The 15,988-nt window shown below is 39.2% G+C and overlaps 1 protein-coding gene across 2 annotated transcripts in view; it reads left to right on the top strand.

Annotated features, from left to right (window-relative positions):
* The window catches only part of slc25a34 (solute carrier family 25 member 34), a 32,917-nt gene extending 17,171 nt beyond the window's left edge, over positions 1-15,746 (top strand). For both annotated transcript variants that reach the window (XM_061932259.2, XM_072912634.1), the window contains exons 4-6: positions 7,008-7,160; positions 7,247-7,381; positions 14,919-15,746. In XM_061932259.2, the coding sequence (XP_061788243.1) occupies positions 7,008-7,160; positions 7,247-7,381; positions 14,919-15,107 (477 nt within the window). In that variant the 3' untranslated portion in view covers positions 15,108-15,746. The remainder of the gene's footprint in view (positions 1-7,007; positions 7,161-7,246; positions 7,382-14,918) is intronic.
* Positions 15,747-15,988: the final 242 nt, after the last annotated feature.

Below are 15,988 nucleotides of genomic sequence, written 5' to 3'. Positions count from 1 at the left end.
CTATCAATGTATGTCCACTATTTGTTGCACTGTACATATTTAAATAACACCAGTATAATTTAAAGCATTTAATTGTGTCTGTCCTACTCTCTCCGAGTCGTAATCTAGACTTCTGATTAGCCCAAATATTGAGAACGTCTACTATAATAGCTAACGTACCTGTTACACATGCGCGAGGCTATTTATAGCACCGCTGCCAAGCACGAGGCACCAGTTGCTATTGTTTCCAAACGAGCGAACGATCATGGAATCAGCCGGAGAAAAATCGCATACGAGTCTTAAACCGAAAAGAAAACTGCAGTCATTCCGTGAAGAATATTCAAAAGCCTATCCGGGAATAATTATCCGTTCCAAAAAGGGTGAAAACTACGCGAATTGCACCTTGTGCAGACAAGATTTTTCGATCGGACACGGAGGAATTAGCGATGTAAAAGACCACGTTGGGACAAAAAAACACAAGTCTAATGCCGTTGCTAGCGATACAAGTGGAAAACTTTCAACGTTTTTCGTCGCCCAAACAGATTCTTTGGATGTGATAAATGCCGAAGTTTTATTTACGGAGGCAATAATTGAGCAAACAAAAAGGTAATGACACCAATGTTATCTATTGGAATTGTTTAGTACTGTTATACTGTTAAAAGTGTTTATACTATTTATGCTTTCAAGTCCAAGTTGAAGAAATCTTGTTAAATGTTGACAGCATAACTACCAAAATACAGAAGTATGTCCTTAATATTTTTGCAGTGCTATTTCTGTTGAAAAGTTAAAATGATTACATTAGAGATGTGATGTGCCACTTTTCAAGTGTCTGATGGCTTAAATTAATTTTCATTATTTTTTCATATTTTGAATTCTTTTGAAAGGCTTACAAAAAAACTACATTTGAATTGTAATTCCATGCTATTGACAGGACTATTAATTTTAATGAAGTTAGCTTACCATGTTTACAGTATGATAATTGTGATAGAAATGTGAATTTTAGGCACAGAATATTTTTTACAATTGAACAAGGCAGTAGATTATACAAGCTTGGACAGAAAGTTAATAATGACACCAATTTTTTTTTTATGGAATTGTTTAGTACTGTTTTACCATTTGTTTACTGTAAAAAGTGTTTATACTGTTTATACTTTCAATTAACAAATTGAAGTCTTGTGAAAGATTGACAGGATAACTGGCATTAACTGTCAAAATAATTTCAAACTATTGAAGTTAGCTTACAGAATAAACATGTCAATCAACCCATATGATTTTTGCTGTAATATTTTTGTTTTGAAAAGTCACTGTGACTGATAGAAAAGTGATGGTTTTAGCAACATTTTAACCTGTCTGAATGCTAATAATCATTTTGCGTCGGGGGGCGAAGGAACCCCCCACCAGGACTTTGTCCTGGACCTACCGGGGCCTGCTGCGGCCCTTGGACCCTGGCTACTAGGTTTTTCTGATTTCAAAAGTTGGCAGGTATGTGTACACACTATACTACTATTATATCTATACTAATATTTCTCTCTGTACACAATACACTATTAGTATATATATGAACACAATATACTACTATTAAACTGTATCTATACGTACACAATACACTACTAGTATGTCTATCTGTACACAATACACTACTACTTCGGCTATACTTGTATTTCTCCCTGTACACGATAGACTACTACTATATCTATATGTACACAATACACTACTACTATATCTATACTAGTATTTCACTCTGTACACAATACACTACTACTATATACAGTATGTATGTACACATTCCCCAACACTATATCTAAATTGTACACACTACACTACTGCTATGTCTATACTAGTATTTACAGTATCTCTGTACACAATACACTACTACTATATCTTTACCAGTATTTCACTCTGTACACCAATACATTACTACTATATCTATATGTACACAATACACTACTACTATAGCTTTATGTATACGCTACACTACTATTATATCTATACTAGTATTTCTCTCTGTACACAATACACTATTAGTATATCTATGTACACAATATACTACTATTAAACTGTGTCTATATGTACACAATACACTACTAGTATGCCTCTCTGTACACAATACACTACTACTATATCTATATGTACACAATACACTATTACTATATCTATACTAATATTTCTCTCTGTACACGATAGACTACTACTATATCTATATGTACACAATACACTACTACTATATCTATACTAGTATTTCACTCTGTACACAGTACACTACTACTATATACTGTATGTATGTACACATTCCCCAACACTATATCTAAATTGTACACACTACACTACTGCTATGTACATGATACACTACTAGTATGTCTATACTAGTATTTACAGTATCTCTGTACACAATACACTACTACTATATCTTTACCAGTATTTCACTCTGTACACAATACATTACTATTATATCTATATGTACACAATACACTACTACTATAGCTTTATGTACACACTACACTACTATTATATATATACCAGTATTTCTCTCTGTACACAATACTGTTAGTATATCTATGTGCACAGTATACTACTATTAAACGGTATCTATATGTACACAATACACTACTAGTATGTACACAATACACTACTATTATGTACACTATACACTACTAGTATGTCTATACTAGTATTTTCAGTATCTCTGTACACAATACACTACTTCTATATCCAGACTTGTATTTTTCTCTGTACACAATACATTACTACTATATCTATATTTACACAAAACACTACTACTATAACTTTATGTACACAATACACTACTACTATAGCTTTATGTACACACTACACTACTACTATATTTATACTAGTATTTATCTCTGTACACAATACACTACTACTATAGCTTTATGTACACACTACACTACTACTATATTTATACTAGTATTTCTCTCTGTACACAATACACTACTACTATAGCTTTATGTACACACTACACTACTACTATATTTATACTAGTATTTCTCTCTGTACACAATACATTACTAGTGCATAACCGAACGCTATGCTCTTTTTAAAGACCTATTTTCAATAAAATCGTGTTAATGATCTATGTATATGACAAGAGTGAGTTGCTGTTTTTAAGGATATGCTGCAAAAGTGCTAGTAAAAATCCTTCTATATAAAATGAATGCTTTGCTGTTTTTAGGAATGTACAGCAAGAACACTGGTCAAAGATTCTTCATAATATGATGAAAGCGCTGTGCCGTATATAAGTGCGTATTGCAAAAATGTTAGTAAAAAATCTTCTATAGAGAGTGCTTTGCTGTTTTTAGGAATGTACTACGAAAACGTTAATCAAAGATCCTCTATATAACTGGAGTAATTTCATGTTTTCACATTTATACTGCAAAAGCACTGGTCAAAATGATTTTATATAAAAGGAGTGCTTTGCAGTTTTTATTAAATCTTCTGCAAGAACACGAGTCAAAGATCCTCTATATGACGGAAGCATTCTGCTGTCTTTAAGGGCCTACTCTACAAGATGATTTAAATACTGTATATGACACGAGTGAGTAGCTAAGTGCATATGGCAAAAGCGCTAGTCAAAACTCTTCTATGTAAGAGCAGTGATTTGCTGTTTTTAGGAATCTACTGCAAGAACACTAGTCAAAGATCTACTATATGAATGGAGCGCTGTGCTGTTTTTAAAGGCTTACTGCAAAAATGTTTGTAAAACATTGTCTATATAAGAGGAGTGTTTTGCTGGTTTCTGGGAATATCATTGAAAGACTATACAACTGTGAGACTATACGGTAGGCTCTTTTTAAGGACTTACCCTAACAAATCTTGTCAATGATCTATAACTAGCATGAGCTGCTGTTTTTAAGTGCATACTGCAAAAGCACTCGCCAAAAGCCTTTTATGTATGAGAAGTGTTTTGATGCTTTTAAGAATTTACCTCAGGAAGACGAATGAAAGATCCTCTATATCAGTGTTTTTCAACCACTGTGCCGCGGCACACTAGTGTGCCGTGAGATATTGTCTGGTGTGCCGTGGGAAATTATGCAACTTCACCTAATTGGTCCAAAATCCAAAATGTATTGAATTTTGCAAATCAATAATTATAATCTGCAAATAATGTGCCGTTGTCTAGTGTCTGTGCCGTATAGAGCTTGGCAGGGTAACCATGTAGTACTTCAGTAGGTGGCAGCAGGTAGTTAATTGCTTTGTAGAAGTCGGGACGCGTCAAGGATGGTTTGTCGAGATCCCAATATGCAGAGCACAGCGGGAGACAGCATGCAGGTAAAAAGGTATGTAAGGCTTAAAACAAAAATGAACAAAAGGCAAGTCCCGCTAGGAAAAGGCACTGAAGCATAGGGATGGCTATGCAAAACGTAAGTAAAACAGAACTGGCTACAAAGTAAACAAAAACAGAATGTTGGATGACAGCAAAAACTTACAGTGTGTGTCCGTACATGACATGACAATCAACAATGTCCCCACAAAGAAGGAAAGCGTCCGCACAACTGAAATAGTCTTGATTGCCAATACAAAGCAGGTCAGGCAATAATAATAATAATGTATTAGATTTTATATCACACTATTCTATTATTAGATACACAAAGCGCTCACAGAGAAGTGAGAACCCATCATTCATTCACACATGGTGGTGGTAAGCTACATTTGTAGCCACAGCTGCCCTGGGGTAGACTGACGGAAGCGAGGCTGCCAGTTTGCGCCTACAGCCCCTCCGACCACCACCTATCATCATCATAGCATATGTCCTGCCCAAGGACACAACGGCAGCGATTTGGATGTCAAGAGGCAGGGAGGGAACCTGCAACCCTCAGGTTTCTGGCACGGCCGCTCTACCCACCACGCCATACCGCCCCTCAATAGCACTCAAAGGAAGACGTGAAACTGCTACAGGAAAACACCAACAAAACAGGAAAAGCCACCAAAATAACAGCGCAAGACAGGAACTAAAGCACTACACACAGCAAAACAACAAACTAAAAAAAACAAACCTGGTAGAGTTTCATTTTTCAACGTTTCTGCTGGTGGTGTGCCTCCGTATTTTTTCAATGAAAAAAATGTGCCTTGGCTCAAAAAAGGTTGAAAAACACTGCTCTATATGACAAAAGTGGTCTGCTGTTTTTAAGTGACTCCTGCAAAAGTGCTTACCCTTCTATATAAGAGGCATGATTTCATTTTTTAAAGAATATTCTGCAAATATTCTCTATTTAACAGAAGCGCTCTGCTGCTTATTAAGGCCTAATGCAAAAATGTTAGTCAAAGATCTTCTAAATAAGATGAGTACTTTTCTGTTTTTAGGTATCTAATGCAAGAAAACTAGCCAAAGATCCTTCATACGACATAAGTACCCTGCTGTTTTTCGGTTGTACTGCAAAAATGTTAGACAACAATCTTCTGGATAAGAAGAGTGCTTTGCTCTTTTTAGGAATCTACTGCAAAAACGTTTGTCAAAGATCCTCAGTATGACAGGAGGGGTCGCCTGCTTTTAAGTGCATACTGCAAAAGTGCTAGTCAAAGATCTTCTATACAAGACGGCGGTTGTTAATTATGGACTCTACTGCAAAATGCCATTCAAAGACCATATGATGGAAACGCTAGGCTGTTTTTAAGCACACACGCTAAAACAAAATCTAGTAAAAGGTCCTACAGACAAAAGTGAGTTGGTTTTTAGGTGTTTACGGAAAAAGTGCTAGTCAAAGGGCTCTGATTTTTTCATGTGTATACTGCAACAGCGCTGGTCGAAGATCATCCATTGGTCAGTAACGCATTGCTTTTTTTAAAGGAATACACTGCAAAAACCCGAAACAAAGATTATCTATATGGCAGGAGCACTCTGCTGTCTTTAAGTACATACAGCAAGGGTCAGCAACCAAAAACGTTGAAAGAGCCATATGCTGTAAGGCCAAAAATACAAAAAACAAATCTGTCTGGAGCCGCAAAAAATGAAAAGCTGTATATATGTCTTATAATGAAAGCAACACATGATGTATGTGTCTATATTAGCTATAATAGCCTACTATCAAAATGACTATGTGTTGCAGGCTGAAGCAAATCTTCATTGACAGAAATGTTGAAATTTAATATTTATTCTACACATTTTTACAACATTAGAAACCGTTAGTAAATCCTGGAAATTACTGGCTTTTAATGGCCAAAGGTGTAGATATGTGTGTCCAAGTTAAAGGAAACAACAGGCTGTCTTCTTCTAATAGATTTATTACAATCTTTGGCAAGCTAAGTAATGTTTGCTGTGGTCTGGAACAACTTGGCACACAAACATTTATCAGAAATGCAGCCAATATTACATACAGATAATGTGACATGAGACGTGCAAAACTAAATTATATACAAAGAAGATAAAAGTAAAGGATATTAAATTAGCTCAAATATACCTACAAATGAGGTATAATGATGCAATATGTACATACAGCTAGCCTAAATAGCATGATAGCATTGATTAGCTTGTAGTCATGCAGTGACCAAATATGCCTGATTAGCACTCCAATAAGTCAATAACATCAACAAAGCACACCTTTGTGCATTAACGCACAGCATGAAACTTTTGGTGGACAAAATGAGACAAAGGAGTGGAAGATTTTACATGTAACAAACTATTGCATCACGGTCCACACTATGGTGAGTTCAGGAACCGCCGAAATTAGTAGGACAAAACGATGTTCACCAAATAGTCTCATCAGTGAAGCATACACACAAACATATTAAACAGTGGGCTATCTAACAATTGGGAAGATTTGTGTCATGTTTGTCCTCAAACAAAAAACATACCAAAACCAAAAAAATATTTTCCCCCATCTTTTTTCATTTTCAATCCTTTTTTAAAAATGCTCCAGGCAGCCACTAGGGCGGCGCTAAAGAGCCGTGGGTTGCTGACCCCCGACCTACAGCAACAACACTAGCCAAAGATCCTTGATGATATTCTACTTTTTAAGACGTTCTGCAATAAATAAAAATATGCACATCAAAGATCCTCTCTTTGCACATTGCAGGGAGCGTCCAGTGCCTTTGTCACCATATACAGAAAAGAGGGTTTACTCGGACTCTGGAGGGGTGTGAACGGAGCCGTGCCTCGAGTCGCCGTCGGCTCAGCTGCTCAACTGGCAACCTTCACCTCGGCCAAGGAGTGGGTCACACATTCACAGGTGGGCGGCGGGCTCAACGGCTGCCATTTTTGGAGCGCACGTGATTGAGCGGCTGCTAGCTAATATCTCTCCCTTCGTCCTTGCAGTGGTTCGGCCCTGGCAGCTGGCTCACGGCTTTGATGGCGGCCAGCATCAGCGGGGTCGCCGTGGCCGTCGCCATGACACCCTTTGACGTCATCAGCACGCGACTCTACAATCAGCCGGTGGATGAGTTTCACGAGGTGGGTTGTGCTGCGTCAACATTCATGCGTAAAAAGAAATTGCCTAATTGATCAGTGACTTACTTTATGCCGCTTCAGCCATATTGTGCTGAGCAGCCAGAACAGGGAGAGTGCAGGGAAGGGGAAAGTGGGGATGTTGTTCTGGGACCCAACGTTCCCTCTAAGGTGCGCGCCTGTGCAATTGCGCACTACTCAAGTGTCCTTTGCGCACGGCAAATCTATGCTACGCACAAAATCAAATAAAAAAATAAGCGCATAACAATTTTCGACACACGGACACGACAGAGAAAACAGTTTTCGTCATCATTGTTCAAATATTGTAACGTCTGTCGAGACGCTTTGAGGACATGAATTCCATCCATCACTTTACTGAGCAAAACTCTTTATTGTCGGCCATAAACACATCACCAAAATATTAGTAAAAAAAATTATATCTAGCAAAAGTGGTCATTTTCTGCAGTACAAACTAGACCAAAAGCAACTTTGTTATATCAACAGCAGCCGCTCGCTCTTTCTCACTTGCGCCAACACATGCACATATGGCACTTAGCCAGTGATGCGTTTACAGCCACACAAAAAGTCGGACAACTCCAACACCACACATAAAGTGTCATTCCAGGTCGTTACACTATGATTTACCAATCAAATGTGTGCTTATTCTAGTGTCATTTATTAGGAATCTTAATTTATAAATATTAATCATGAAATGCTGTTAGTATATTAAATAAATACTAATAAAAATATATTTTTTACAAACAGGAAGTTGCAGGAATGTACATATGCTCCCCCTGCTTACAACATGTGAATGTTTTAATGGGAACTAAATGCAATGTCTGAAAGGGGTACAAGTTATTTCCAAAGCAGGACCTCCACCCAGACAAACAATACAAGTACACAGTTCATGAAAAACAATATTTTTTGTTATTGTCATTGTAAGTGGGCCTAAACACTTATATTAGAAAATCATCTCATGGAAATGACTGCTGTCATTTGATTATAATAATAAGAGAATGTTGTCTGTCTATCTGTGTTGGCCCTGCGATGAGGTGGGGACTTGTCCAGGGTGTACACCGCCTTCCGCCTGAATGCAGCACCCCCCGCGACCCCAAAAGGGACAAGCGGTAGAAAATGGATGGATGGATGGAGTTTGAACTTGTTATTTAGTCAGGTTTGGGACAGGTGTGGTGCTGGTGTAGCCACAGTGTGCACGTCTGATGTTGCTCACATGTGCTCCACTGAATGCTCAGGGAGTTTTTGCGTTTGCTCACACACATGAACAATTAGAGGGAACATTGCTGGGACCCCAAACGTAATTAAGCTTTTTTTTTTTTTTTTTTTTAAATGTTTCTGTCAAGTTATAAAAAAAAACAACTACATTATAAATGTTAATATAAAAATCATATAGTTTCCTGAATCAAATTAATAATGTCTTAGACTACCTATAGGAGAAAGTTATGTACAAGTTTCACTTTTGCATCTCATTGCACGTAACTGTAGTGCGTCCAAGGACCCTCTATTAAAGTTAAAAGCAGAGGCATCACCAGGTTTTAAAGACAGTGGAAGGCTGAAAGTGGCTTTTTGCAACATTCACACAGATGCCTAGAGCAGGGGTGTCAAACGTACGGCCCGCGAACAGGTTTTATCCAGCCCGCGGGATGAGTTTGCTAAGTATAAAAATGAGCCAACATTTTTGAATGAAAGAAACAGCTGTTCTAAATGTGTCCACTAGATGTTGCAATAGCAATTCTTTGTATCTTTGTAGATTATGCTACATATGTAAAATAAAATAAACCACATGTTGGTGCACCAGTCAAGGAAATTGAGCAAACTATGTAAATAACATGCTGTAATTTTATTTTGATATTATTTTTTTTTTATCTTGATAGATTGAAAATAAACACCAATGAGTTGACTGATGAACATTATCACATAATTTATTCAGAAAGTATAAATAATGACAAATAAAGATAGAATACTATTAACCGCAACATTTAAGTGTAAAAAACCACAACAACATTATGATTTGTACATTTTCAGAATGTGCTTGTTCTATTTTTAAACAAAGAAAACAATCTGAAGTTGTCTTTATTTTTAAGTTATCGTGCCGTGATTTTACCAGTCCGGCCCACTTGGGAGTAGATTTTTCTCCATGTGGCCCCCCCACTAAAATGAGTTTGACACCCCTGGCCTAGAGGGTGCCAGCTTTCCAATGTCCCGCCCTCTTACGGCTTCTCATACATAATGACGTAAATATGTACTTAAGTAACACATGCATGCGCATTAGCTTTAAGGGTTGTTAGCTAATAACAGTTTGGATAGCTAGCGTTAGCTGTCATTGAATACACAGTATGTTCTCTCATAACAACAACATGATTGCCAATTTTGTGTGCATGCGCTCTCTGCGCGTGTTGAGGAGACCGGGTGAGTGACCGCCGTAAACACCAATCATTTTATTCGGGCCGGTAAAAAAACTTATAACATAAACTTTTTAATTGTTAAATTTTTTTTACAATTGTCAAACAAATATGTTCTGTTAAACCACTAATGGTAACCTAAGCCAGCCTGTGGTGTTATTGTTGTAGTTTTTGCTTTGATAAATGTAACTGTGAGGAAGCTGCAAACAGCACCTTTAACCCCCAGGATATGCACTCCATCCATCCATCAATTTTCTACCGCTTGTCCCGTTCGGGGTCGCGGGGGGCGCTAGAGCCTATCTCAGCTGCATTCGGGCGGAAGGCGGGGTACACCCTGGACAAGTCGCCACCTCATCGCAGAGGATATGCGCTAATAATACAAAACCCAAAACCAGTGAAGTTGGCACGTTGTGTAAATCGTAAATAGAAACAGTTATTCAATTGAATAGACTGCAAAGACAAGATATATTTTATGTTCAAATTCAGAAACGTTTTTTTTTTTGTTGCAAATAATCATTAACTTAGAATTTAATGACAGCAACACATTGCAAAAAAGTTGTCACAGGGGCATTTTTACCACTGTGTTACATGGCCTTTCCTTTTAACAACACTCAGTAAACGTTTGGGAACTGAGGAAACACATTTTTGAAGCTTTTCAGGGTGAATTCTTTCCCATTCTTGCTTGATGTACAGCTTAAGTTGTTCAAGTATGGGGAAGGCTTCATATTGCACTACACATTTTCAATGGGAGACAGGTCTGGACTACAGGCAGGCCAGTCTAGTACCCGCACTCTTTTACTACGAAGCCACGCTGTTGTAACACGTGGCTTGGCATTGTCTTGCTGAAATAAGCAGGGGCATCCATGATAATGTTGCTTGGATGGCAACATATGTTGCTCCAAAACCTGTATGTACCTTTCAGCATTAATAGTGCCTTCACAGATGTGTAAGTTACCCATGCCTTGGGCACCCATACCATTGCACATGCTGGCTTTTGAACTTTGCGCCTATAACAATCCGGATGGTTCTTTTCCTCTTTGTTCCGGAGGACACAACGTCCAGAATTTCCAAAAACAATTTGAAATGTGGACTTGTCAGACCACAGAACACTTTTACACTTTGCACAAGTCCATCTTAGATGAGCTCAGGCCCAGCGAAGCCGGTTGCGTTTCTGGATGTTGTTGATAAATGGCTTTCGCATTGCGTAGTAGAGTTTTAACTTGCACTTACAGATGTAGCAATAAACTGTAGTTACTGACAGTGGTTTTCTGAAGTGTTCCTGAGCCCATGTGGTGATATCCTTTATACACTGATGTCGCTTTTTGATGCAGTACCGCCTGAGGGATCGAAGTTCACGGGCATGCTGCTTACGTGCAGAGATTTCTCCAGATTCTCTGAACCTTTTGATGATATTACGGACCGTAGATGGTGAAATCCCTAAATTCCTTGCAATAGCTGCTTGAGAAATGTTTTTCTTAAACTGTTCGACAATTTGCTCACGCATTTGTTCACAAAGTGGTGACCCTCGCCCCATCCTTGTTTGTGAATGACTGAGCATTTCATGGAAGTTGCTTTTATACCCAATCATGGCACCCACCTGTTCCCAATTAGCCTGTTCACCTGTGGGATGTTCCAAATAAGTGTTTGATGAGCATTCCTCAACTTTCCCAGTCTTTTTTGTCACTTGTGCCAGCTTTTTTGAAACATGTTGCAGGCATCAAATTCCAAATGAGCTAATATTTGCAAAAAATAGCAAACTTTTCCAGTTCCAACGTTAAATATCTTGTCTTTGCAGTCTATTCAATTGAATATAGGTTGAAAAGGATTTGCAAATCATTGTATTCTGTTTTTATTTACCATTTACACAACGTGCCAACTTCACTGGTTTTGGGTTTTGTAATATAATCATATTGATATATTATAATTCGAATTAACCACTGATGATAATCCTTGTATCAGCTAATCTCTTTTTTAAACTGTGAAGTGAAGGAAAACTCAACAGATTTATAATCATATTTAAGTGAATGATGACTGGTTATATGATTAATTCAATTAATATTCTGTCCGCTTTATATTGAATTTGTTAACACTTTTTTAAACAAACAAAAAAATATCATTATTATTATTAATATTAATATTATTACTTTTATTAATGTTAGTTTTTCCTTTGTTTTAGCGTTAATGTTTGTTATTTTTCTTTTAATTTTTTTTTGTTTATTTGGTTTCTACAATTTGCCATAAAAAGAGCTGTGTTCCGAGAATTACACTTTAAACACAGTGGTGTCAGGTCGCGAGGGCAGCAGCCTAAGCAGAGAAGCCCAGACTTCCCTCTCCCCAGCTATTTTGTCCTGCTTCTTGCGGGGGATCCCGAGGCCAGATAGACATAGTCTCTCCACCGTGTCCTAGGTCTTCCCCGTGGTCTCCTACCGGTCGGAAGCGCTCAAACACCACCAGCAGGTTCTAGGATTACCGCCACAACAGGCACTAACCACCTTGCGGCCACAGCTCCGATCGGCCGCCTTGACAATAGAGGTACGGAACATGGTCCACTCAGACTCATTATCCTCTCTCGTGACATTTTCAAAGTTTTTCCGGAGGTGGGAATTGAAACAGAGAACTCTGCCAGACATTCCCAGCAGACCCTCACCATGCGTTTGGGCCTGCCAGGTCTGTCCGGCATCCTCCCACACCATTGGAGCCGACTCACCACCAGGTGGTGATCGGTAAAAAGCTCCGCCCCGCTCTTCTCTCGATTATCCAAAACATGAGACTGCAAATCCGATGACACAACTACAGAGTCGATCATGGAACTGAGGTCGAGGGTGTCCTGGTGCCAAGTGCACATATGGACACCCTTATGTTTGAATATGGTGTTTGTCATGGACAATCTGTGACAAGCACTAAAGTCCAATAACAAAACACAATACCACTCGGGTTCTTCCCAATCACACCTCTCCAGGTTTCAGTGTCGCTGCCAACGTGGGCTTTGAAGTCCCCCAGCAGAACAAGGGAATCACCTGAGCAGCCCTCTCCGGTTCTCCATTTAGGGAACCAGGGGAACCAGAACTGGCTCTAGAAGGGGACCTCTGTGAGGGAAACCTCAGTTCTCGATACTGTCTATTCATAGAAGTCTTTGAGCTGCGTTTGGTCTGGTTGACGACCTGTTTGTCATTGGAGACCCGACCGAGGGCATATAGAAGCCCCAGACAACATAGCTCCTAGGATCATTGGGACATGCAACATCCTCTACCACCATAAGGTAGTAGCTCAAGGATCAATCAATCAATCAATCAATCAAAGTATATAGCCCTTAATCACAAGTGTCTCAAAGGGCAGCACAAGCCACAACGACATCCTGGATGAGCTAATATATTTTCTCATCTAAATACATGATATTGCCAAAAGTATTTGGCCACCCATCCAAATGATGAGAATCAGGTGTCCTAATCATTTGGCCCGATGTATAAAATCAAGCACTTAGGCATGGAGTCTGTTTCTACAAACATTTGTGAAAGAATGGGCCGCTCTCAGTGATTTCCAGCGTGGAACTGTCATAGGATGCCACCTGTGCAACAGATCCAGTCGTGAAATTTCCTTACTCCTAAATATTCCAAAGTCAACTTTATTATAAGAAAAGTGAAGAGTTTGAGAACAACAGCAAGTCAGCCACCAAGTGTTAGGCCACGTAAACTGACAGAGAGGGGTGAGTGGATGCTGAAGCGCACAGTCAGTTGCTACAGAGCTCCAAACTTCATGTGACCTTCCAATTATCCCACGTACAGTACGCAGAGAGCTTCATGGAATGGGTTTCCATGGCCGAGCAGCTGCATCTAAGCCATACATCACCAAGTCCAATGCAAAGCGTGGGATGCAGTGGTGTAAAGCACGTCGCCACTGGACTCTAGAGCAGTGGAGACGCGTTCTCTGGAGTAATGAATCACGCTTTTCTATCTGGCAATCTGATGGACGAGTCTGTGTTTGGAGGTTGCCAGGAGAACGCTACATTTGGGACTGCATTGTGCCGAATGTGAAATTTGGTGGAGGAGGAATTATGGTGTGGGGTTGTTTTTCAGGAGTTGGGCTTGGCCCCTTAGTTCCAGTGATAGGAACTTTGAATGCTCCAGGATACCAAAACATTTTGGACAATTCCATGGGATGGCACTTCAAGTTCATATGTGAGTAAAGGCAGGTGGCCAAATACTTTTGGCAATATAGTGTTTATGAATCCCAATTTTTTTTTGTCTAAAACGTCATTAAAGCTTATACATGTTTTTTTTTTTTTAATCTAAATTTTTTTCTAGTGCATGTAAACATACAATGTTGAGTTTAGGGTGGGATTGGGAGGCCTTAAAGGGGCCAGGATTTGGTGCTACGCCCTTGGTTGCCTCTAATGCAGGGGTGTCAAACTGATTTTAGCTCAGGGGCCGCGTGGAGGAAAATCTGTGCACACGCGGGCCGGACTGTTAAAACCATGGCATTAAAACTAAAAAATAAAGACCACCTCAGATTGTTTTCTTTGTCTTACTTTGGCCAAAAATAGAACAAACATGTTCTGAAAATATTACAATAAAAATATAGAAAAAAATAACCGGCAGCGGTAAAGTTTAGATCCATGAAGGAAAGAAGAAAGTGAATGAATGTTTATAACTGAATACATTTACAAATGTATAAAGCATTTTTTTTAATGAACGTTTATGGCAACCTTTTTCCAAAACACAATATAGAATGTGAGATATAACAGGATAATGCATACATTTATCATTTGTTTTCAAAACGCTTACAAAAAAGCGGGACCCCAAAAATTTACTGTGGGACCCCATTTTTAGGACTTGATGGGGTCCCAGGCACCCCATCAAGTCATAAAAATTATGGAGTATTGGTGCGTGCAAAACAGCAGCAGGCGGCTGTGGCCTGCGGTCCGGTTCTAATACTAATCAAATATCATCCCGGGGGCCATAGATCATTCATTCGGGCCCGCGGGCCTTGACTTTGACACATAGGCTCTAATACTTTGTTTCCTTTTACGGTTCTGTGGTTATCATCACTCTTTCAGTATCATCTGTACCCTTCTGTGTTCTCACACCTTGCTCCAAAAATGTGTTTGTCCACTCTGCTCCTCTCAGGGCCGCCTCTACCGGGGCTTTTGGGACTGCATGCTGAAGGTGTGCCAGGCTGAAGGCCTGCTGGGTCTATACAAAGGCATGGGTCCGGTCTTCCTCCGCTTGGCTCCTCACACAGTTCTCAGCATGCTCTTCTGGGACGTATTGAGGGAACAGACCGTAAAGGAACAGCAGGGCCCGGGGTCGGGCTGAACGGGACCCAAACACAACATCAATATTGCGTACTTTTTAAGGAAGAAAAAACTTTCTCGACCAACTAATTAATGATGCTGCTCGGCTTTGAGAAGCTCCTGTAAAATGCATGAAGTGTGATGATATTAAGTCAAGTTATGATGTATTCAGTGGCAATAACGTCTGCCTGGATGATGACAAAGTTATATTTTGTACCTTTTTTTTTCCAACGGCAGTTTTAGATATGGACCACATTGGTAGCATTATTTAGGGGGCGCCGCAAGGATGAGGGGTAAGAAAAGTTCATATTTATTGGTATTCTGCGCTTATTTGGCGCCCTGTGCGGGCCGGATAGCAAAGCAAGTCACAAAAGTTAGAAGAGTTTCAATCTGAGTTCAAAGAGGGGTCTGGCACAGGGCGCCATTGAAACTAGAACCAGTACAGTAGGCAACCTGTATCCTACAATCAGTCCGATACAGTTTGGTACTTGCTATGAACTTACTGTATTTAGTGCCAAAGTGACTATAAGAAAGATTTTGAAGTGGTTGTCACGTGACTAAGAATATGTCCTGGCGATACTGCACATTTTGGTATTGATCTGATACCAAGTGAATAAAGGGACAGTATTGCCGATACCGATACTGATACTTTTTACTTTGACATTTTGTGAGAGGTTTTTGTCATAATGCCTTTCGTTCGTTGATCATGATTTTAATCGATTTAAACACTCAAAGATTTTAGGCAAACAGACTTTTTAGTGAGTAATTCAACAATATTCGACAGTGTAACAATATCTATTATTCCCTTTTTTATTTTTTGGAATTGTTTGAGCAGATTGAACTCAAATTAGGTAAAGAAAAGCAAAAACTGCAACTTGTTTAATTTAAATGATGTTTGGCCAC

Source organism: Nerophis lumbriciformis, linkage group LG38, assembly GCF_033978685.3.
Source record: "Nerophis lumbriciformis linkage group LG38, RoL_Nlum_v2.1, whole genome shotgun sequence".
In the NCBI taxonomy this organism is placed as follows: Eukaryota; Metazoa; Chordata; class Actinopteri; order Syngnathiformes; family Syngnathidae; genus Nerophis; species Nerophis lumbriciformis.
This window is presented reverse-complemented; position numbering and strand designations above follow the sequence as displayed.